Source organism: Pongo pygmaeus, chromosome 4 (assembly GCF_028885625.2).
Source record: "Pongo pygmaeus isolate AG05252 chromosome 4, NHGRI_mPonPyg2-v2.0_pri, whole genome shotgun sequence".
Classification (NCBI taxonomy): domain Eukaryota; kingdom Metazoa; phylum Chordata; class Mammalia; order Primates; family Hominidae; genus Pongo; species Pongo pygmaeus.
This window is the reverse complement of record NC_072377.2, coordinates 175,700,836-175,724,404: the sequence shown is the minus strand read 5'-3', so window position 1 is coordinate 175,724,404 and position 23,569 is coordinate 175,700,836. Positions and strand designations below refer to the sequence as shown.

At 42.7% G+C, this 23,569-nt stretch overlaps 1 protein-coding gene across 5 annotated transcripts in view; it reads right to left on the bottom strand.

The window, feature by feature from the left end:
• KCNIP1 (potassium voltage-gated channel interacting protein 1) overlaps positions 1-23,569 on the bottom strand; it is a 382,861-nt gene that overhangs the window by 14,950 nt on the left and 344,342 nt on the right. For 3 of the 5 annotated variants that reach the window (XM_054488550.2, XM_054488551.2, XM_054488552.2), the window contains exons 2-5: positions 5,337-5,461; positions 3,834-3,903; positions 2,320-2,390; positions 1,399-1,506 (exon numbers count right to left, since the gene is read on the bottom strand). In XM_054488550.2, the coding sequence (XP_054344525.1) occupies positions 1,399-1,506; positions 2,320-2,390; positions 3,834-3,903; positions 5,337-5,461 (374 nt within the window). Of the gene's footprint in view, positions 1-1,398; positions 1,507-2,319; positions 2,466-3,833; positions 3,904-5,336; positions 5,462-11,353; positions 11,387-23,569 lie in introns of all 5 variants that reach the window. The other 2 variants (XM_054488549.2, XM_054488548.2) reach the window with 2 other exon arrangements.

Genomic DNA, 23,569 nt, shown 5'->3' with positions numbered 1-23,569 from the left:
TTTTGTACCTCAAAATAATTATTATATTCTACTGTACTATATTCAAATTAAAGTTTATTATTTGGTTCTTAAAAAAAAAAAAAAATAATGCAGAGCTAGTCAGATTTTCTGATTCTCTTTAAGTCTGTTTTTGCCTTTTGTGTCTTTCAAAAAACATGTTCATCTAACAGCTTCCCAGGGGAATATGGATGGGCCCCTTACCCTAGCCCTCCACCATCTGACTCTGCTGACCTGTCAGCCTCATCCTGCACTAGTCTTCAGCTTCATACCTTCATCTGCAGCCATCTGAAGCCTTGCTGTTTTTGAAACACATGAAGCTCTATCTTGCCTCAAAGCCTCTCTAGTGGCTGTTCCTTCTGCCTGGAACACTTTTCCTGGCTTTTTGTATAACTGGTTCCAGTATGATGACACCTCCTTAGAGAGGCCTTTGCTAACCTTCCCTGTCAAAATATCTTCTACCTGCTGATTCCTTTTTGGCCTGTTTATTGTCCATCTCTCTATGCTGCTCCAGTGTGGGGCCTAGTCTGATTGTTTACCTCTTTACCTCCAGCACCTAGAACACCTAATAAGCCTTCAAATCTGTGTTAATTAAAAACATGACTAAATGAATGGGGAATGAAAGTTGGATAAACTCCCTGAGCTTACAGAGAGAAGCTTGCAGGGTTGAGGTGAAGATTAGTGCTGATATCTATACCTCCAGGCACTGTGCCTGGCACACAGGAGCTCAGTTAAGTGGAGTGTTATAGGATGCCAATTTCCAGCTTCCACTGAGATACCAGGATACAGTGGATACCAAAGTGAGTTTTGAGATAGACCTGAGGGTATTTCACTGGCTAGAGACATGTCTTCTAAGGTTCTAAAAGTGCGAAGCAGTGAAGATTCAGAAATTATTTGTGATAATTTCTTTAAAGACAGCCGTACCTTCCATTACCCCCTTGGAGGTTGTATTAATAGGCAAAATAGTTTAAGGCCAATATGACCCAATTGTAGGTTCCTCTTCCTTAAAAATCTTTCTTTTCTATTCTAGGTGCTGCCTACAGTTCCACCATTTCAACTTTTAGCTTTAGCTTGTGGCTCCTAACCTTCCCAAATGCAGGTTCCCTAGGGAAGAGTAACTCTTTACACTGAAACAAGTCATTTTTATCCACTGTGTAATATCTACTGAATCTAGGTGACCCAGTGAGAATTAATCTGTTTAATCCTTTCTGGGCGCTTGGGAACAGGGCAGGGTGGGGCAATGAGGCAGGCCTTCTTTATTTTGCCAGGGACCGGCTCTGTTAGCCCCAAAGCAGAGTCCGCCTCATTCAGACAGTGCTATCCTCATGCCTGGGGCTATTTTCTGTTGGGTTAGTTACCTTCACTGGAGCCCTCTTACATCCCTGGGCCCAGCTCACTTACCTCTTTGTTTATGTATCCGTCTTTATTGATGTCATACAAATTAAATGTCCACCTTAGTTTCTCGTGGACAGTTCCTCTTAATAAAATCGACAGAGCGGTTACAAAGTCCTGAGAAGGGGAAAAGGCAGGAGTGACATTAACCATCAAGCCATCAAGCAGGGTGAAGCTGTGTCTTTGGGTCAGACTGTGATACTCTCACAGAATGGTGCCTCCCGCGTCCTCTTGTTTGCCTGGAGGATGTGGCTATGCTCTGTGAAGAGCTCCTGCCTTTGGGTCCCTACCCTGCCCCATTTTTTTTTTTTTTTTTTTTGCGAAGTGCCCCCTTGAGGAAGAATGGAGCTCTGAGAGACACAGATCAATGCAGCCAGCCCTGTTATTGCCTTATCCATGGCTGCAGTGGTCTGTCTATCATCCCAGTGGCCGTATGGTCTAGTGGCTGAGGACATGGACTGTAAGAACAGTCTGTATTAAGGGTCATTCTGCCTGCATTCAAATCCATCCTTTATCATTTGTGTGCTCTTTGACCTTGGGAAAACTACTCTATCTCTCTTTGCCTTACTCTCCTCTTCTGTAAAAGGGTAATAAATAATAAAACCCTACCCTATAGGGTTATCGTGGGGATTAGAGTAAATGAGTTAATACATACAAAGCCCTAAGTACAGGGGCTTCCACTGGGAAGCAGTGTGCCCGGAAGCTCATACACTGTTGTTATTAGTCCCCTGAGTCCCTGAGTTCCTGCAGGCCAGGGAAAGTTGCAGCTGCTTTTCCCCATCTTTAGGAAATGCTTACGAATGGATAAACGTGTCTTTGGTCTGACTGAGAGTTTTTGATGGTCCAGCCCTTCCCCCAATGCCTTGAGATTTAGAGGGGGAGGTGATGCAGAACCAGAGGACCCCTAGAGTAGACCCCAGATGAGCGTACCTCGAACTTCACGGAGCCTGTCTGAGTGGTGTCGAAGGCATTGAAGAGGTAATGGGCATACGTGCTGGCATCTACAAGGCAGAAAAGGAGGGCAGGTGATGGGGGCAGGAATTCCACACAGGGAGAACCTTCCAAACAAGGCAGGGCTTTGACAAGAAAGACAGGAGAGTGATGCTAGGGTGATGGAAAGGAGAAAATTATGGAGTGGGGCCCATTGACTCAACTCTTTGGGTTTGGGTGGGAAGTTAGATCTAGCAAAAGGTGAGATGAGCCCTTGCCCCTCCCTCTAGCCATCATGAGAAAACCATTCTCCTGCGTGTCTATGCACACAATCGTTGGTGTATGAATGACACAGTGACTGCATGACCATGTTCTTCTGAATGGCCATGCAATGCCTGGGATGAGCACTCACTCCAGAGTAGAGAGGCCTGAACTTGGATGCCGCTGTACTACATAAGCTATGTGACTGTGGGCATCAAGCACGACCTCTCTGAGCTTCCCTTTCCTACCTCTCTACAATGGGATGTAGCAAGACCTATCTCTTGAAATTTTTTACAAAGTATTTTAAACTAGGGCTGTGCCTGGCATACAGTGAGAACTCAATAAACAGTGGCTCAGTGGAACTCAGCAAACTGCAATTCTGGGGCCTGCATGGGACAAAACTGCCTCCCCCACCTGATCTGGGTAGGGGCCCCACACACCAAGGAAGGCATCTATCTGCTGCCAAAGAGGCCCATGAGAAACAGGGCCCAAGAAGTGTTTGGAATGTTTGGATCTGCATTTTGTCAGGATCCGGGGAAGGTGTCTTGCAGGAGACAGCTCTTGGAGACAGGATGCAAGGTGGCATGTGACACATGGAGGTCATAGGAGGAGTCACCGATGTGGTCCCAGGCCCATGGGGATAGAGCTGGTTCCCACAGGAGTCGGGCAGGGCAACAGAGCAGCTGTTGTGGGCCTGGCACACTTGTAAGCTGGCTTAATAAGCACAACTTTATGTTTCCTGCCTCTTTTTCGATTAGTTTATTTTTATAGTCTTTGGTATTTACTGAAGTTCTTTTACAAAATTCCAGCTTGTCTCAGCTATTTTAAGGAAAAGATTCAAAAGTGCCCTGCACAGTGGTGGCGCCAGCATGGCAAAACCTGTTTCAGACCCTTATGGAATCTAATCCTGGTTTGCTACTCACCTGCTGTGCAATCTTGAGTACATTGCTTATCTTCCCTGAAACTCAGTTACCCTATCTGGGATTATAATACCTGCTTTCTAGAGCTGTTCTGCGACGTTGTGATGTTGCATTATCAGCCCTTCTTCCCCTTCCAGGGTGGGTTCATTTTCAGAGTTCTTTCCTGCTAAAGCTTTGGAGACTCCCACCTCTCACGATGAGGGAGATGTCTTGCTCCGAGTTTGCCCCTTCCTCGAGAAGGAAGCACATGGCAAGGAAGAGAGGACTTGGAGGAAGGGAAGGCTGCTCACCAGAGAGGGAGCTGGGCAAGATAGATTTCAAGGTCAGACTCACCTCCGTGAGGGAAAAACTGAGCATAGATCTGCTTGAATGTGTCTTCGTTGACCACACCACTGGGGCACTCCTGTGGGAAGGGGAGAGAGTCAGCGGGAGGCATCTGAGGGCCAGCACTAGAAGAAGACTGGGCCCAGCTTTGGTGTCTGGGGTTCCTCATGATCCCCAGGGGCAGGGACCTGTGCATTTCCACTTCTCCAAGGCAGCCCCATCTCAGGACTGGAGCTGCTTTGCAAAATGATGAGACATTGTCAGAGAATGGGCACTGTGAGGTGGAGAGATTTGGGGCTTTAAGATCAGAAAAACCTGGGTTTAAATCCTGGCTTAGCCAATACTAAGCTTTGTGACTTTGGCCAAGCCAGTCTCCGATCCTCAATATCCTTACCTGTAAAATGGAGGTAAAAATACCTTCCCCAAGGGTATCTTATGAACCTATGTTAGGTGGTACTGAGTCCATGGTAGATGCCAAGCAATGTAGATTTCTTCTCTTTTCTGGATGCTGTTTCCTCTGATCCTAGTGCCTGCCTGGGAAACTTTCCCACAGGATCCTGCTCCAACTTGGCTGCCCACTGCTAATGCTGCCATTGAAGGAAAGAAGCCCTAATAGTAGGAAACCAGGCACTTGGCATGTGCAGTCAAGGCTAGTGTGGAAGGAAGAGGCATCCCAGCACCTGTCAGATAACTCCTAGGAGGGGCTGGAATCCCTGTTCTCAATGGAGAACATTGAGGCTGTGGTCAGTTTGGAACTGACTCAGCTCAGCTCTACCTACAGACTGTACCTGGAGGGAGGGTGACCAGGTGCACATCGCTCTAGCCCACCCCACTCCACACCACTCCAGGATTCGGGAATAAGATTGCGCTCTGAGAGTTAAACTTAAAAAATAAATTAATATCCAGGATTGTATCTGAGAGCTCTCAAACTGGCCTGAGACTGCAGGAACATATTAATGTATTTAAAGTAACAACTAAACAAGGAACTCCCATCCTCTGACTCCACTTTTGATTGTAACCTGGCTTCCATGTGGCTTCCAAGGAGAGCGGGTCCCAGCGAAGGGAGAGGAGTGTCTGGTTCCACTGTCAGTTCTATTTCCCATGGTAAATTAATACACTGACATTCGGCTTACACATCAGTCTCGGTGAGCCTGGTTAGCATAAGTCAGCAGGGCCAAATCCCATTTTTGTGGGGGCACCACCAAGTTGGAAGGTATGACTATGTTAAGGGCTAAGGCTTGACCCTGAGCCGGGGTGAATTCCCTGAGGATGTGCCATCCTGTGAAGTTTCTGGGCAGTTGGCCGTTTACTGTCTCCTAAGGTTGCTCCATCCTCACCTGGAGCCTTCCTTTCTAGCCAGGTGATCTCCCTCTCATGCCCCCTTTATAGAGCTGGCCTTCCTTGTACAGCCTCACATATGGGAAACTACCTTATGAGCTCCCTTGGCACTGGGGAGAGCGTAGCCTTACGTGGGAAACCCCCCCAGGCCTTCAGAGCCTGTGCGGGTCTTACATTTTTGAATCCTCGATAAAGGACCTGCAGCTCCCTCTTGGTGAAGTTGGTCTGGGCCTCGAGCTGCTCCAGTCCCTCGGGCCGATGGCAAACCATGGTCATCTCCAGCTCATCTTCAATCTTATCTGGAACCAGAGGAGATGGCATTGGAATGGTTGAGCTTGGGAGTCATTCTTGTTAGGTAACAATCTGGGCTGTCAAAAGAGTGGTGTCACGACCTGGGATCTAGGACTGTGGGCTGGGGTCACACTGCCATGGCCTTCCTATCTTGAACCCCACTTCCCTGCCCTGTCAGCCTCTGTGTCAGACACTACACAGGGAGGGGGCTTCAGCGTTGGAGAGAAACATGTTCCCAGTGGAGGCAAAGGCAGAAATGCTCAAAATAAATCCATATGAAAACATTTTCCTTGCTTTAAAAATAACTTCTTTGCATATTCAAATTGTTTCCCATGGAACCTTCTGAATATTCCAGAGACACAGGCAAGTAAGCAGAATGATAAACACTCTAGACAGCAAAGGGAAACAAAATTATTTAAAGAAACAGTAAACTCTCACCATTGGGGCCAACTAGGAATGGATAGCATGATTTAGCAGAAAGTTCAAATAACAGCATGTTAAGTATTAATGATAAAAATCTGAATGTATTTACAGTGTATTGTTTTGTAATGTCTACTAGATATCCTTAAATACTAGGGCAATATCTTAAATGGGAGCTACTTTGTACAAACCATTTGAAAGGCTCTAAAAACAGTTGTTGTAAGTAGTAGTTTAAGTATGCCTTCCTTATGGACTATTATATAATATAAGATTGCATTAGTTATTTAGAAAGTGTCTGTCAGTTAAAGCAAGGAATCTGTCCATCTCCCACTGAAGGATCACAAAGTCCAAGTCAGTGGAATTTTCAACGTTTTACCATCACAGAGGGCTAGGTGAGCGATTTCCTTTGGGCCCTGCCAGAATGCTTTCTATAAACTTACACCAGTCAAGAATCAATTGCCATCTAACCTTCTCTGCCTGTTGTTGTCATGCAGACATTACCAAATCCGTCTATTGAACAACTGTAAATCTGGGCTGGCAAGAATAGTGATGAGACGGGTGGCTGCTGGGAGTATGCACAGACCATGTCTCATCCGGTGGCAACCCACAACAAGCACAGGCTGAGTTTCCACATCAGAGAACAAGGTGAGCAAGTGTATTAAATTGTGTGCATTTTTCTCATCAGTGTTGGTCTCACTGCACCAGATTTTCCTTGAAATTGTCACTTTCCCTTTTGAGACTTTGATCCCAATACAAAAGGAATCCATCAAATTAAGTTTGTATCTTGTACATATCCCCAAAGGTGATGAATGTTCGTGTGAAGCTCCAGTAACTTGGTAACAATTCCTAATTGCCATCTTTCTCATGTGCTGGGAAATACATATCACCTTATCCTGCTGGGACTAAGGCAGATGATTTGTTATAAATTAGATAGTGTTTACGCCACAGAGAGACAAGTGGCCAATTTCCCCAGAATTCATAATTCTTACAGAGCCTTTAATTATTGTTGTGTTTGTAGCTAACAAGATAAGTAGCAATTATCTAAACGCTGAAGCATTTCTATTTAAATGAAAGGGCTTATTCTCAAAAAGAAAGAAAGAAAGAAAGAAAAGGAGAAAAATTCACATAAGTCTAATTCAGAATGCTTATATAGATATTAATATTTTCATCTATTTTAACCCATTTTAACAGAGATATTAATTGTTGGTTTAAATCTCCTAGCATTGGATCTAAAAGCATTTTTATTTTTAAAATGCACATCTGTTTATCTGTGCATATATTCACAAGAAACTTCCGAAGGGGCTGCAGAGGTTTTCACATCCCTCCTTTTGCCCCTTAGGAATTCCCTGGGTACTGCCCAGGTGGCTTGAGTGAAGAAAGGAGATAAAGCAAAAATCACATTGAAATGCAAATAAAGAAAATGGGAATATTGTATTTTTTGAGTAAATGAGGTATTCTTGAAGACATCCAGTACACTGTTAGATTTATCTTAGCCAGAAGCATGAAAGGGTTTTTGCAGTACACTTAATTCCTTGATCTTCCCGTGACTGAATTCCTCACAAGCTCAGGGAAATTTCTTTGCGGGAGCTTGAGAGACTGTTTCCGACTCAAGAAACAGCACTTGCTTCCCATCACCTTCATAAAAAATGCACTAAGTAATTATTGAAATATCAACTATTAAACTCACTTCATTAAGGACGAACTGGACTTTATTAATAAATGAGTTGTTTGCTGTCTGGGTAGCAGGATCAATTTCCACATCAAACAGATTCTGTAATATCTGCATATTTGGAAACTGACTGCCAAGCTTTTTTTTCGTTTTCACCATTGGCTAAGTGTCAGGCTGTGGTAACATCGGTTGTGGAAGGAAATTTACTTCTTTGGGGCTCAAGATGCTGGGAAGTAGCCTGCCTGTGGATGTTAGGTAAACCAGTGACCCTCTCTTTCTTTCTTCTTTCTTTTACTGTATTTTATAGTAAGAACTATTAATTTATGTCACAATCCAGTATACACATATATATAAATGAAATGTTAATGAAATATTTTGAAACAAAAACTCCATGAAATGATCCCGTCCCTCACTAATGTGAGCTGTGCTCTGGTCTCAGTTTTAATATATTCCTTTGTAAACCCGTGCTGGTTTTGACTCTCACGGGTCATGACTTTTGATTGGGCAGCACTGATTTAACTTGTCTACAGCTGTGGCAACCTCACAGGTGTGCCCACGCTGCCTCTCTCACATCAGCTCTCCCTTCCTTTTCTTTGTATGCCTCAGGGTGCTGGCCGCTGTAGATACATTCACAGGAAACTTTAGAGGTGACGGGCAGCGGTTTTCACCACCCTCCTGTTGCCACCCAGAGATTCCCTGGATGAAGCCCAGGTAGTCCCAGTAAAGGAAGGAGAATGGCCCAGTTCCCTGCGTGCAGGAGGAGAGAAGAGCATGAACCCATGGGGAGCCTCCTTGACAGTTTCTTCTGAGGTTTGTTCAAAGTCTCTGATGCCAGATGTTGCTAGTCATTACTTTGTTATAAAAAATAATGATGAGCCAGTTACTAAGTCAGACTTGAGTTTGAATGGTTGAGATAAGAATTAACTTGAGATGTAATACTATGGCAATAACTACATAACAAGAATAAATTAGAGCACCTTCTGTTTGTAAAGTACTTTTAAGCCATTCAGTGTTCTCATGCCTGTTGTTCCATAACCTTATGTGTGATGGAAGTGAAGGGACCATTGCCCTGCACATGTGATATTAAGAAGTGATTTTCTAACTGTGAGTGCCTCACACAGGGATGAATACCTATCACTAGGGGCAAAGAGAGATGGAATCACCGACTCTAGAGGATGCTACACAGGAAATTCTCAGATTGAATAGTAGATGATTTAGATTAAGTGATCCTTAATGTTTTGGGATCATAGACTCTTCTGAGTGTGGAATGAAGGGTTTAGACTCCCTCAGAAAAAAAAAATGCACAATCACTGCACATTTGCCTATTCAGTCATGTGTCACTTAACAACAGGGATACACTCTGAGAAATGTGTTGTTAGGCAGTTTTGTCATCGTGTGAGCATCGTGGAGTATACTCACACAAACCTAGATGGGGTAGCCCTACTACACACTTAGGCTGTATGGTATGGCCTTTTGCTCCTAGGCTATAAACAAACCTGTACAGCATATTACTTACTGAATACTGTAGGCAACTGTAACACAATGGTAGGTATATTAAGTATTTGTGTATCTAAACATACTAAATGTAGAGAAGGTAGAATAAAACTATGGTGTAAAAAATAAAAAATAGTACAACTATTAGGGCACTTACCATGAGTGGGAGTTACGGGACTGGAAGTTGCTCTGGGTGAGTCAGTGAGTGATGGTGAGTGAGTGTGAAGGCCTGGGATATTACTAAACATGAGGCAGACTTTATACATACTTTATGCTTAGGGCTATACTAAATTAATAAAAATTTTTTCAGTAAGAAATTAACCTTAGCTTACTCTAACTTTATTTTACAAACTATTTGGATTTTTTCAAACTTTTGGACTCTTTTGTGGTAACATTTAGCTTAAAATTCACACTGCCTAGCTGTACAAAAATATTTTTCTTTATTTTCTTATTTTATAAGCTTTTTCTCTATTTAAAAATTTTTTATTTTTATTTTTTTCTTTTAAAACCCTTTTTTTTTTTGTTACAAATGAAGACACAAACACACACATTAGCCTGAGCCCACACAGGGTCAGGAACATCAAGATGTCACTGGGCAATAGGAATTTTTTAGCTCCGTTATAATCTTATGGGACCACAATTGTGTATGCTGTGTTGTTGATGGAAACGTCATTATGCAGAGCATGACTGTACTTTCAGTGAGTTTCTGTATCTTTTAAACACATCCAGCCCATGCTAAGCTATTCTAGCATAGGAGATCTCTTCTAAACCTTCTCACTAACTGGCTTTGTCTGAGTCCTAAGTCGTTGAGCAATGGGTGACAGATCTGGACCTAGAATCCAGCCAGTCCAGGCCCCTTTTATCATATCTGGTTTCCACGTGTCCCCACAGTGGATTCTGCTTTCCTCAAGCACAAATTGCAAACTGGCTTGTAGCCAGCCTTGCAGCACCCCTGCTCCTATGAAGCTGTGTGCTTGTGTACCAGTTAGACCTGGACTGTGAGCAGTGGGAGGACCCACACCTTGGGTCTTCTCCCCAGTAAAGTGTCCCCTGTATTAGGCTCAGGACAGTGACCATGACTATCTCCTCCCTGGACTGGCCAATAGTGCCTCCTTCATGGTGTCTCTGATTTGGACTTTATACTTACCCAACTAGCTTTTTTTTTTTTTTTTTTTTTTTTAGATGGAGTTTTGCTCTTGTTGCCAAGCTGGAGTGCAATGGTGCGATCTCGGCTCACTGCAACCTCTGCCTCCCGGGTTCAAGCAATTCTCCTGCCTCAGCCTCCTGAATAGCTGGGATTACAGGTGTGCGCCACCATGCCCGGCTAATATTTTTTGTATTTTTAGTAGAAACGGGGTTTCACCACATTAGCCAGGCTGGTCTCAAACTTCTGACCTCAGGTGATCTGCCCACCTTGGCCTCCCAAAGTGCTGAGATTACAGACATGAGCCACTGTGCCCGGCCACCCGTCTAGCTTTGAGGTTACAAAATGGTGATCCTTGGCTTCAGTGTGGCCCAAAGATAGGTCTTGTTTGACCTGTAAAATGTGTCTTAATTATTTTGGAATTAGTTGTCCATGTTTAAAGATGAGAGATCCATGTACAAATCTGGATGTCTGATTTGTCTTGGAAAATGGGATTATCTGACAACTTTGGTCTCAAATTCAGACACTTCAGCAGCCTGCTAGAGCTGAACACTGGCTGTCCCCTCTGGGCAGCCACAGCCTCTAGGATGCCCTGTTATTCACCCCTAGTTCACAGAATTCATTTATACTGCTTGCCCTGTGCAATAGGCATTGAGTTTTTGGTTTTTGATCTATACCTACTTACCCTCCCACCTACAAACCACATAGCCTACTCCTCACTGTTTATTTAAACACATGCCACTTTGTTGCACAAAGGACTTGAAGCTGATTATAGGAAATAAATATGAAATAAAAAGAGATAAACTAATAAGAAAAACTGCCTCAGTAAATGTTGATTAGATTAGGAGGTGAAGACCATGGGGAAAAAGAGAACATGGAAATCCAGGCCATTTGTTTGAAGCAATTACTACACTTGAGCTGCAAATGGGCTCTGAGTTTTTACAAATGTCTGTGAAAGGAAAACGTAACCATTTCTTAGGGGGAGCAAAGCTTTTCCTGTAACTCGTCTCTAAAAGAACATTTCCAACTGTTTCTATATACGTGAGGCTTGCTAACAAAGGGCACAGAAAGCTGGTGCTTGAGAAGACTAATTACAAAACATGAACCTGATTAAGAAGCTCTGCCTTTGCAAGTCATGTGACCAAAGTCAAGTTAGTTTAAACTGTTTTTTACCTCTCTGATACTGGTAATACCACCAGGCGATGTCTAGGAAAGAGTGAGAAAACATTTTACCAAATCCATTCATCGAAAAGCAAAACACACTTTTATTATCAATGGAGAGAGGCCGCTCTGAAGGTGTCCACGTCGTCCAGCTTGACTATGTGAAGAGCCTCTCGGTAGCAGAGCTGGAGCTAAGCTCCCTGTCCTTTTCCCATGGTCAGAACAGGCAAGAGCAGTGGGTTGCCTCCCAGTGCCCATGGCTCCCGCAGGGGCTCATTGAACATGCCCTCAGCCATGCAGTCATGCAGCCTGCAGAGATGGGATGGCACATGGCAGAGATGTGCGATGTTGGATGGGTCCTTGGAAACACTCGCATGTTTGACTGAGGAGTGGCTTATAAGATACCCTCCACAATCAGGAGGCCCCCATTCCCCCTCTCTGCTTCTTTGTGATTGGAAGCTGCATATCTTGTAGGATTATTTGTTTGCTCACTCAATAACTGTCAATGAAGTATCTACTAGGTACAAGTCAGTGAATAAAACAGCTCTGTTCTCTGCTCTCTTGGAGCTTACAGTCTACAAGTTTTTGATTCTTTCTTCCCCCATTAAGCTTGATTAGTAACCAGATGCAGAAAAGGAAAAGGGTAGTTGCAGAAGAGGGTTAGCCCATTAGGATGTGTGGCAGAGTGGATTCCGGCCAAGTCCCCCATTATGCAGAACATAAAATACAAGACAAAATACCAGACCTGGAAAATTATCCATGGCACAGTGGAGCTGGGTGAGTCCAAGGTCCCAGGGAGCTCCACTAGACACTCTCCTGCTGGCTTTTGTGGGTCTATTTCGTGGTCGGCCTGGATTTCCTCTGTAGGCTCTTATTTGAACTTCTGCCTGTCTTGCAAGCACCCCTGACCATGAGTGTGTAAGGCAACTCAGCCACCATCTTGAGTGTGTATTAGTCTCTCTTCTGTCCCCCACTCTGCAACCTCAGACAGCAGAGGCTTATTTTCCTGCTGCTCTTCAAAGTGATCGTATAGGCGGGCATCCATTGGAGTGTTTTCACTCATTTCCTGACCTGTATTCCATGTGAGACACTTATTTTGCTGGATTTAGTTGCCCCTTTGATCCTTCTGGTTAGGTGGCATTTGTATTTATTTATTTTTTACAAATATGCTTTAGTTTTAGAGCTATTTTAGGTTACAGAAAAATTACACAGAAAATATAGAGAGTTTCTATATATTCCACCCTCACAGTTTCTCCTATTGTTCACATCTTGCATTGGTGTGGTATATTTGTTCCAGTTGATGAACCAGCATTGCTATGTAAATATTAACTAAAGCCCATAGTTTACATTAGAGTTCATGCTTTTGTTGTACAGTTCTGTGGGTTTTGACAAATGCATGATGTCAGGTATCCACTGTTACAGCATTATGTAGAATAGTTTCACTGCCCTGAATGCTTTGGTAGCATTTTAATATAGATATGTTTAGAAGCATTGACATGCTCTGGTGTGCCAGGAATGTCATAGGTATTAGGAGAGAGATGAAAAGACATAATACCTGTTTACATGAGTTCTCAGACTGGTGAAGAGGCATAAACATAGACCATGGATTAGAAACTCAAATGCCAGTAGTCATTGGCAGGTAATTCAGATGAGGACAGATGATGGGTGTACAACTATAGAGAGTGGTGGAAACTGAGAACTGGAGAGTAACTGCTCCATGAAAGGGAAACAGTTGTTACTCAACCAGTTGTTACTCAACCAGTTGTTATCATGCAGTCATTTAAGCCCAGTGAGTCCAGATCTTCAGATTTTTCAAGAGATGCCATAATTAACGATGGTTTGTTTCCTGGTTCTTAGCTATTATCAATGAATTTGACATTTAGAACATACAGCATGTACCATATATAGCACACCTTTGGGAAGGATGTTGTGGGTTGCTGGTCTAGAATTTTTCATTGGCAAATCATTTCAAAACAGTGTTGACATGGTTTAGAACTGGGAGCTGAGGGGAGGAAGCTCTTAATGCCTCCTGGGTGACTTGGGACTAGAAGGGATGTCAGAGAAGGCTTCAAGGGGTGGTGATAATTCAGTTGAGTGTTGAAGAATGAGGGAGCAAGGAAACAGCATATGCAAAGGCATAGAAGCTGAAGATCCCAGGAGTGGTGAGCTCTCCTATGCAGGGCTAGAATCCCTTGAGAACAACTGGATAAAAAGGATTTTTTAAAAATCTCATCATTTTTGAAGGCTTTGGAGAGCTACCAAGGCAGCCTGCATGAAAACAGCTCAGTCCCTGTTTGGATTAAGTTTATCTGCCTTTGCTCTATTACCTTTCTGAAGCTGAAGACTCAACCAGATAGGTGACACATTTTTTATTCCAATGTGCACCCTTCAGTAAAAATGTGTCAGGCAGATTAAGAGATAAGACTAAGAGAAAAAATAGAATATAGTAATAGATCCACAGCTGATCTAGATAATTGGATTAATCATATCTGGGCTTTAAAATAATGGTGAACATTTGCTTAAGAAAATATACAAAAAGCTAGATAATTCCACCAGAGAACCAGAATATATACAAAAAGTCAATTAAAAATTGTAGAATTGAAAAATATATTATCCAAAATTAATAATTAAACAGACCAATTTAAAAGCAGGCTTGACACAGATTAAGAGATAATAAATGACTTGGTAGATAGGTCAATAGAAAGATACACAGACAGATGCACAGAGAGAGAAAAGAATGAAATCACAGGCCAGGCACAGTGGCTCATGCCTGTAATCCCAGCACTTTGGGAGGCCGAGGCGGGTGGATCTCTTGAGGTCAGGAGTTCAAGACCAACCTGGCCAACATGGGGAAATCCCATCTCTACTAAAAATATGAAAATTAGCTGGGCATGGTGGTACGCACCTGTAGTCCCAGCTGCTTGGGAGGCTGAGGCAGGAGAATCACTTGAGCCCAGGGGGTGGAGGTTGCAGTGAGCCGAGATTGTGCTACTGCACTCCAGCCTGGGCAACAAAGTGAGATTCCATCTCAAAAAAAAAAAAAAAAAAAAAGAATGGAATCCCAGATAAGCTTGCATAAGAGACATATGAGACATGATGGAAAGTTTGAACATATGTATAATTGGAGTCCCAGAAAAGAAAGAGATAAATAATGATAATGAAGCGATATTTAAAGAGCTAATAAATGAAAATTTTTAAAAAATGAGTGAAATATATCAAGTCACAGAGTCAAGGAGCACTACAAACCTCAAGCAAGATAAACATAAAGAAAACCACTTATAAGAACATCAGAGTAAAACTGCTGAAAAATTAAAAAATAGAAAATCTATAATACAAGATAGAAATCATCAGATATAAACCAAACCCTGATTAAATGCTGCTTGTAAGAATAAGGGCACAGAAAGTAAAAGTAAAATGATGGAAAAGGATATACCATGCAAACACAAATCAAGAAATGCTGGCACAGCTATGTTTACATCAGCTAAAGTAGATGTTAAGGCAAGTAACTTTGCTAAAGATAGAGAATTCTCATGTAAAAGGGCCCATCTACAAGGAAGATAAAACAATTCTGGCCAGGCGCGGTGGTTCACGCCTGTAATCCCAGCACTTTGGGAGGCCGAGGCAGGTGGATCACCAGGTCAGGAGATCGAGACCATCCTGGCTAACACGGTGAAACCCTGTCTCTACTAAAAATACAAAAAATTAGCCAGGCGCGGTGGTGGGCACCTGTAGTCCCAGCTACTTGGGAGGCTGAGGCAGGAGAATGGTATGAATCCGGGCAGCAGAGTTTGCAGTGAGCTGAGATAGTGCCACTGCACTCCAGCCTGGGTGATAGAGCGAGACTCTGTCTCAAAAAAAAAAAAAAATTCTAAATTAATATGTACTAATAATGTAGCTTCAAAATACAAATAAAGCAAAGACTGATAAAAGGAAAAATAATAAATTCACAGTCATAATTGGAGTAATTTAAAAATACCTCTTTCAGTAGCTGATAAACAGACAAAAAATCAATAGGGATATAGAAGATCTGAGCAACATAATTAACAAACTTGTCTCATTGAGATGTATGGAGCTCTGTACTCAGCAATCATAAAATACTATAAATTTTTTCAAGTGCACATAGAATATTTACCAAAAGTGACCATTTCCTGGGCCATAAAGCCAATGTGAAAAAAGTTTAAAGAATTGAAGTTATTTAGACTGTTTTTGTCCAGAGTGGAATTAAGCAAGATATCAATAGCCAAAAGAAAACTAGAAAATCCTCAAAAATATTTGGAAATCAAGCAATATAGTTCAATTTCTTTTTTTCTTTTTTCGAGACAGGGTCTTGCTATGTCGCCCAGGATGAAGTGCAGTGGTGTGATCTCCACTTCCTGCAACCTCTGCCTCCCAGGCTGAAGCAATCCTCCCACCTCAGCCTCTTGAGTAGCTGGAACTATAGGCATGTGTCACCATGCCTGGCTAATTTTTTTGTACTTTTTTGTGGAGATGAAGTCTCACTATATTGCCTAGGCTGGTTTCAAACTCAAGCAATCCTCCTGCCTCAGCCTCCCAAAGTGCTAGGATTATAGGCGGGAGCCACTGTGACCAGCCTAATTCAATTTCTACGTAACTCATGTATCAAAAAAGCAACCTCCTGGTAATTAAATCATGGTAATTTTGAACTAAATGATAATGAAAATATAACATAGCAACACTTGTAGGAAGTTGTTCAAGCTGTACCCAGGGGAAAATTTAAAAGAACATGACATACTTGAGCTGCAAATAATTTACAGGACTGTGTGCATAAAAACACAGAATGTTGTGCTTCCTCTTGAAATTGTATTCCTAGTATTTGCAGTGTTTCATTTTCAATGTTGCCTGAACTATATTGACTACATGAGATATTGTATTAATGATGGCATGCTGGCATTTGAAGATGTAATCTTTTCTTCCCCTTAAACATGGTTGATTGGTTTGTTCTGGATGAGTTTTGCATCATCTTTTTGATTGACAGCGTTCCCTAATATAATCAGTGGCAAAAATCCTCATTGGTGCTTTCGTGGAGCAGAGAGGGGATGGGATGGAAAGTCCCATTTGGTCCTTCAGCTTTAAGTCTTAGATTCTTACAGCCAGGCTTGGAGGGGAGTCATAAGCCCACTCAGACCCACACAGTGCATACAACTCATCAGCTCTGAGTTTTATAAACTTAACAATGAGCCCCAGGAGTGCTCAGCTGAGCCTTGATAAAGATTTTCTGAGTGTTCCACTCATTTTTTTCAGTCTTCTCAGTTCAATAAAACTCAAATCATGTTTTGCTTCAAGCATTTGTTCTCTTAATCTTGAAACCCCTCCTGCTCCTTTTAAGTGAAATTGAATTTATACATTTCTCATTCATTTATATACCTCAGTTCTGAAAGTGTCCTGAAAAAAGGAGTTCTAAAAAAAGAAAAAATCTTTGAGTGTTTCTACTTCCATTAGATAGAGTTTTCAAGATCAAATGACTTGGAAATTCCTCAATATTTAGTGTATTTCAGTAGACAGCTCTTTCTCTCCAAATGGGTGTGTTTTTAATATGGCCTTCAGGTCAGCACAAATGTTGAGGTGGGTGGGGAGAGGACTGTCAAATGGCCCTTGCAGCTTCTCAGGAGCAGGGCAATGGTGGAAATTAATGGTCACAAACATAATGCAATTATTAAAAGTCAACAAAATCACTACACAGAATGTGACATAAGTCATAATTCTGTTTGTGTGTGACAGTGTTACATTCATCCAGATATTTTCCAAGATTGAAGAAACAAACGGCTGGGAAAGGAATTATCTAGATTCCAGCACTAGAGAAAGCAGTCCTAAAAGATGTGTCAGGACAAGGAGCAAGGCCATGTACATTAGGGACTCTCACGTGCCCTCACCACTGCAGCAGCATTCTAGTCCAGCTAAGGCCATGGCCAGGCTGCAAGGCAGAAATGTCAGTTTCACTGCAGCAGCTCAGCTTCAGGCACAGATCTCTAGAGGATGTTTTAAGTAGACCTTTTTGTCTGGAAAAAGTGCCCTGGGATGATTTTTTTTTTTTTTTTTGATGATTTACTTAGGTAGTTCCAGCAGTCTCTGCAGCTCTAGGAGGCAATTAGTCAAATGACGTCCCAATCCTGCCACCAGCTAGTGTATTTTAGTAGACAACTCTTTCTCATCTAATTCAGGTGGCAGTAGAGAAACTTCCCACTGTTTCTCCTTTGAACCCAGCTGGACACCACTCTGAAGTTCCAACACATGGAGATAGCCAGTAAATGAACAATTGATGACCTGCGTTGAAGAGAGAGGGCATGTTGCCTAGGGTGAGTGGGTCTACAGTATTTCTGCGGGAAATAAGAGGATTAACACGGGTGGGATTTTAGTTACTCCTCTTGACTGAGGGGCTGAAATGACAATTCATTGCAAATGAGGAGTGTCCAGGGAGAAAGGGCACTTTTAGTTTTAAGACGGAAAAATGAAGGGGCAGAGAGAGGTTGAAGGAATTGCTCAAAGGAAAAGTAAAATTGGCACAAGAATAGTTTTATCTCAAGTGAGCATAGAATTTTCTCCTGATGGAAACTCACTGGGTTCAGGTCAGGCTGAGATGTGAACAGCATATCTTTCGGCCTGCTTTCTGAAGAAGACGAGTTCATTGCTCTGCAGATAATTTGACAACTTGCTAAGTGATGGTTTCTGATTAGAGAGCTAGCTTTGGTGGGCTGGTAAATATCTGACAACTGGCTCTTGGGGAGGGTGGAAAAGCCTGATTGATACAATTTTCCAATTTCCTTGTTGTAAATATTCCCTTCACGGCCAGTTCAGGCTGTTAGTGTGAAGTTGTTGAAATGAAGTGATCATACTTTGGGAAGCACGGTATGACCCAGCTCTATCACATTACTGCTACTGTTTTAGAATAGCTGGCATATGTTTAACTGTCCCAAACAAGTGTGCTGAAGACTCCAAAACCAATTTCAGAGGGTAGGCTTAGGCCCTGTAATCCACACTAATAAACCCTTTCTTTGCTGTTCGTGTGAACATAAATTTCTGTGCTTGATACAGAATAATCACAAATAGGAACATAATGGAAGCTGGCCATGTGAGCTTTTGCTGGATTAGGTATTAATGTTTCCTTGTATTAACTGCCTGTCTTGGTGAGCTCAGAGAGCATGGTAATAGTTTTAGAATTGATCTAATCATCTCACTGCCTCTAAGAGGTATATGGTTATTAGACTAATTCAAGCTAGAATCATACCCACCTTGTAGCTGTAAATCTAAGTGAGATAAGGTATGTAAAATGCTCTACATGCATAGTAGGTGCTCAAAAATGTTATTTCCATCTTGTCGTATATTTTGACTGTGATTTTAAGGGTCATTCTCAACAACAGAATCCAATAGTCACATCTGTTAAACACTGTCTCAATCATGATTGTGCCTTTCCTGATGGATCTAGTTAATTAATTGTGTTTCTCTTCAGTATAGGAATATTTCCTTGTTCTGCTATTTATTGTCAGAGACACAACTCAATTGTCAGTTGAGGTTGGACATGAATAGGATAAAGTAAATATGATCATTTTATGTTAAAGGTAATGGCCACCAGCAAACACAACCCTCTAGATGAAAGACTGTTGACCATCTCAGTCCGTGGAACAGAACAGGGGGTCTGTGGGTGGTGGACACCAGAAGTATAGGACTTGGAACATTAGTGAACAGACATAACAACTGACGGCCACTAAAGACATTTCCTGGCTCTGTGTCCTCTGCCCTTAAGAATCCGGACAGTCCATGAGCGCTGTTACAGGCCATCTCTTAGCTGAAGAAGTCAACTGGGCATTACCTTCCACTGGAACATGAGCTTCTAGATGCAAGGATTGCAGTCAGTTCATCTGAGAATGTATGTATATCTGCCTGCCCAGAGGCAGGGAGAAGATGGCAAGGTGCTATCCTCTCCAGGACTCAGCTCTGAAGCCTTTTAACTGTGCACTTAATAAATGAAGCCTTGGCAGACACACCTTGAATTATTAATGAAGTTATTCAGCTTTGATTGTTTCCTTCTTTTGGGGAAAGGTTATTCACTCAAATGCCTTTGATTAGACTACACAATACATCACAATTGGGCATATTTTATGTGCAACTTCATGGCAATAATAGTTCTGTCTCATTTAGAAGCAAATCAGACATTATGAACTTCGTGATTTATTAATGTATTGATTTCTATAAATGTCAGCGCATCTCACATCCCACCAGAGAGCCCGGGAGCAATCATTGAAGGGCCAATAAAAATGTAAAATGAAACCATCATAAAAAGAGGAAATACTGCCTGTTTCCAAGCCCTGCTGCCTCTCTATATTGTTTCAGGGTCTACATCATTACCATGAAGGCATCCCCCCACCTGCAAGAAAATAGCCTTGATGGGGGGGCTCTGTCCTGCTTAAATCTATTTTAAATAAAAAAGAGGTTGTATGGCAGGAGAAATAAAAAACAAGAGGTGAAGAGAGGGACCTGGAGGGGCCCCAGGGCTGGTGCCTAGATTCCTCATCCTGGAGAAAGCAGGAGGAGGAGGAGGAATCCCTTTCCGTCAGATTCACCCCACAACAACCCCGCAACTTCCTGCTGAGGAACCTTCAAGACACAGCCTAGATTTTCCTGCTGGCGCTGAAGAGTCCATGCTAGGGCCCTGGTCTACATTTCCAGCATGATTCCCCAACACTTCCTGTCATGAATCCTCTGCAATAGCCCCAGAATCTACTGGTGCACAGACTCCTGTCTACCAGAGCATGTGATCATCTGGCACCAGTCCTATCCACCCTTAAAACATGGCATAAGTGCCATCTCCTCTGGGCAGCTCTCTCAGACCACTGCAAAAAAAGCTCTCTCTGTCCAAATTCCCAAAGTACTTATCATCTCTAGCAATCACCCGGCAGGTATCAAAATCTACCTTTGGGTGTCACAGTTTTCATATACAAGGGTGGGGTAGGGGGAGATTGTGTCTTGTGCTTATTTTTGTTTTATTTTCGTTTTCGGTGTCTCACTCCCTCTGTGATGTCTAATATCTGCTTTGCACATAGAAAGTGACTAGTAAGTGCTCATTATTTGCTAAAAGTGTGTAGCACTAAAAGGAACTAATTGGAAAATATATTAAGAGTCCCGAGACAGTGGCCCAGGGAATATCTGGAAAGTATTTGGCTAATTTAGTGGGTAATTTTGTAATCTGAGAGTTTAGTTCAGAAATCACAATCTGGAAGCCCACGGGGTACTGTTGTTTTGCTTCTTTTATTTTTTAAATTAATTTTTTTTTGGTAGCGACGGGGTCTCACTGTGTTGCCCAGACTGGCCTTGAACTCCTGGCCTCAAGTGATCCTCCTGCCTCGGCCTCTTAAAGCACTGGAATTACAGGTGTAAACCACCAGCACTGGTCTGTTTCACTTCATTTAAGTGTGAACTTTATCAACATTTATTTCACATAAAAATATGAACTTTTGGCTTTCCTTTAGAAATCTGAAATTATGGCCATGCCAGGCCCACATTCCCACATGGCAACAATTAAACCGCAGTCCCCTCTACTCCCTATTACATTTCCAACACTAAGACTAAGAGCTGTTTGTTAGAGTCATCATCACTCATTTATATACCTGAATCTGCAGTCCCTGTTCAACAATTCCTTTCCTCTGCCTCCTGCCATGTTTTCCTAAGTGACTTTTATGTGTTTTGTGGTGGTCTAGAGACATGACAGAACTTCATTTTTGGGGGTCCCAAGCAACGTGGTGAAGACAGGATGCCCTGTGATTAAAGAATCAAGCTGTGTCCTTAAATGTACTGTGCTGCTAATATCACGTGTGTTGAGAATGGAACAGACCTATAGGTTCTGAGCCCGGTACATTTCAGCCTTATACTTTACAGAGTACTTTCACATTGCTTAACTCCTGTGAGGTATGCATAATATTATTCCCATTTTACAGAAGAGAAGACTGAAGCTCAGAGAAGAAAGAGAAAAGGTGACACTTCTGAGCACTGCCTATTTGCAGAGCACTGTGACATGTACTTTGCTTACATGATCTCACTTAATTCTCTCATAGCTTTCATTGTTGATTTCTTATTAGCTAATTATTGTTCCTATTTTATTAGGAGAAATTGAATCAGCAATTTCAGGAGGCATCCTTGAGGTCACAGAGACTAATCACATCATCTGCTTGATGGGCAGATGCTTTGGAACCTCAAGGGACCACCCTAAAGGTCTCTGCTGGGCCCACTCTTGTATCTTTGTAATTGTGTCTCTATAACAAGTCAGGGACCAAACTCCACTAATACAAGTCTCCTTCACTTTCCGTACTTGAGAATTGGTACTGAGGTGGGAGGAGGGAAGACACCAAATTGTTTCAAAAGTACCCTCCCCATCTCCTTCCTCCCTCGAGCTCTCTGCCACCCATTTAGCATTTCCATGTTTGTTTCTTTTTTCTGAGCATCAAAGCAGCCTCCACTCTGGGCAACAAGTTGCATAAGTCACAGAACATGTGGCTTTTCTCCTGCCTTCTAAATGTACAGATGTGGCTACTGGGGCCCAGGGAGGGAACTGGCCTCATCCAAGGCTGCACACTGGATTCCCAGCATAGCAGAATTAAACTCAGATGAATGCTTCCAGTAATCTAGCGTTCTTTTCACAACCCTATTAACTCATTCGTCAAATAGTTACTGAGTGCCTACTAGGTGCCAAGCACACTTCTAGGCACTGGGGATAAAGCAGTGAACAAAAGACATAAAGGTGGGGATGGAACTGTGAATGGAAATAGAGCAGAGTTATGGGACTGGAGGGACATGGGTCATGGGAGGCACTGCTTTTATTTTTAATTTTTATTTCCATAGGTTTTTAGGGGAACCGGTGGTGTTTGGTTACATGAATAAGTTCTTTAGTGGTGATTTCGGGAGGTGCTGTTTTAGGATAGTGAAGGAAGGCTCTGGAAAGGCGAGGTGATAGCCCACTTGAGCATCAGTGAGAGAGGAGTGATGGTGAGCTTTGAAGTCAAACAAAGGCTCCTGTCGCAGCTCCGCAGCTGAAGAGGTGGTGGACCTGAGCAAGTCACTTCCATCTTCTGAGTCTCAGTTGTCAACAACAGGAAAGAGGGGAGAGTAACATCATCTCTCAGTCTGCTGCTATCAAAAGAACCCCTGCAGATAGAGCGCTGGCATATAGAAGGCACTCATGAGTTTCCTCCCCACTCATGGGGGAGCCCTGGGGCTCAGCTTCCTAATGAGTGCCTTTGCTTGGCTGCAAGTAAGGTGCAACCTACAGAGAGCCCACATAACACTCCATTAGCCAGGGCAGCAAGCCGGAGGGCCAGCTGGAAGACTTGCATAGTTTGAGAGGATGAATGAGCTGGGATTAATTAGCTGAGTTAGTTTGTGAATACATTAGCAGGTGGTGGGTGGTGGGTGGTGACCGCTAAGCCTGGAGTGATGCTTTGATGGAACTTTCCAGATCAGAGCTCTGACTTGGAACTCCCAGTCCTTCTGAATTTCTCACTGTGAGATAACAGTGCTTCTCATCATTTAAGTCCCAAGGTGATTTACCATAAAGCTTAAGTTGGATCAGAGGAGTCTTTGAAAATTAAATATCACATGCAAGAAAGAGTTTGAAGTCATGTCTTGTATGGGAAGCTTTCTCAGACCTCCCAGCCTGCATCTCAAATCCTGAAACCCTTTTCACCTATAAGGATAATGTCTTGGGATTGTGGGGTAGGGAAGTTGGGAGGAGGAGGCACGCTTTTCCTTTTATTACTGGTTGGAATATTTTTTAAGCTATGGGTTGGAATTGCTTTTAAAATTTTAATGTTTTGGGTAAAAACATGACATTTTGAGTGGGATAATGGTTGTGCTGTGCAGATAGGTCTGGAAAGTTGGTTCTACTGCAACCAGTGTTTTGTTGTTGTGTTTATTGTAATGTTGTTTTTGTGGAATAAAATGCTTTCCAAACAAAATATTGTATTGGGGTGGTCATTTGTGCTTGTCACCAACAATTTCTGGTCCTCCTCCTTCCTGAGGCGTGTTGGGTGTACCTTCTACCCCTTTGAAATTAGGTAGGACTTTGTGACTGGCACTGGCTAGTAAAATGTGAACATTCTATTGTGTGCATGTCTCATGTGTCCCAGGAGTGAAGTGTGCCACAGGTGTCCTGCAGGGCACAGCTGGCTCCGTGCTCAGGCAACCTGGCTCCAGAGCCAGTGCTTATAAATCACAGTTCCACGC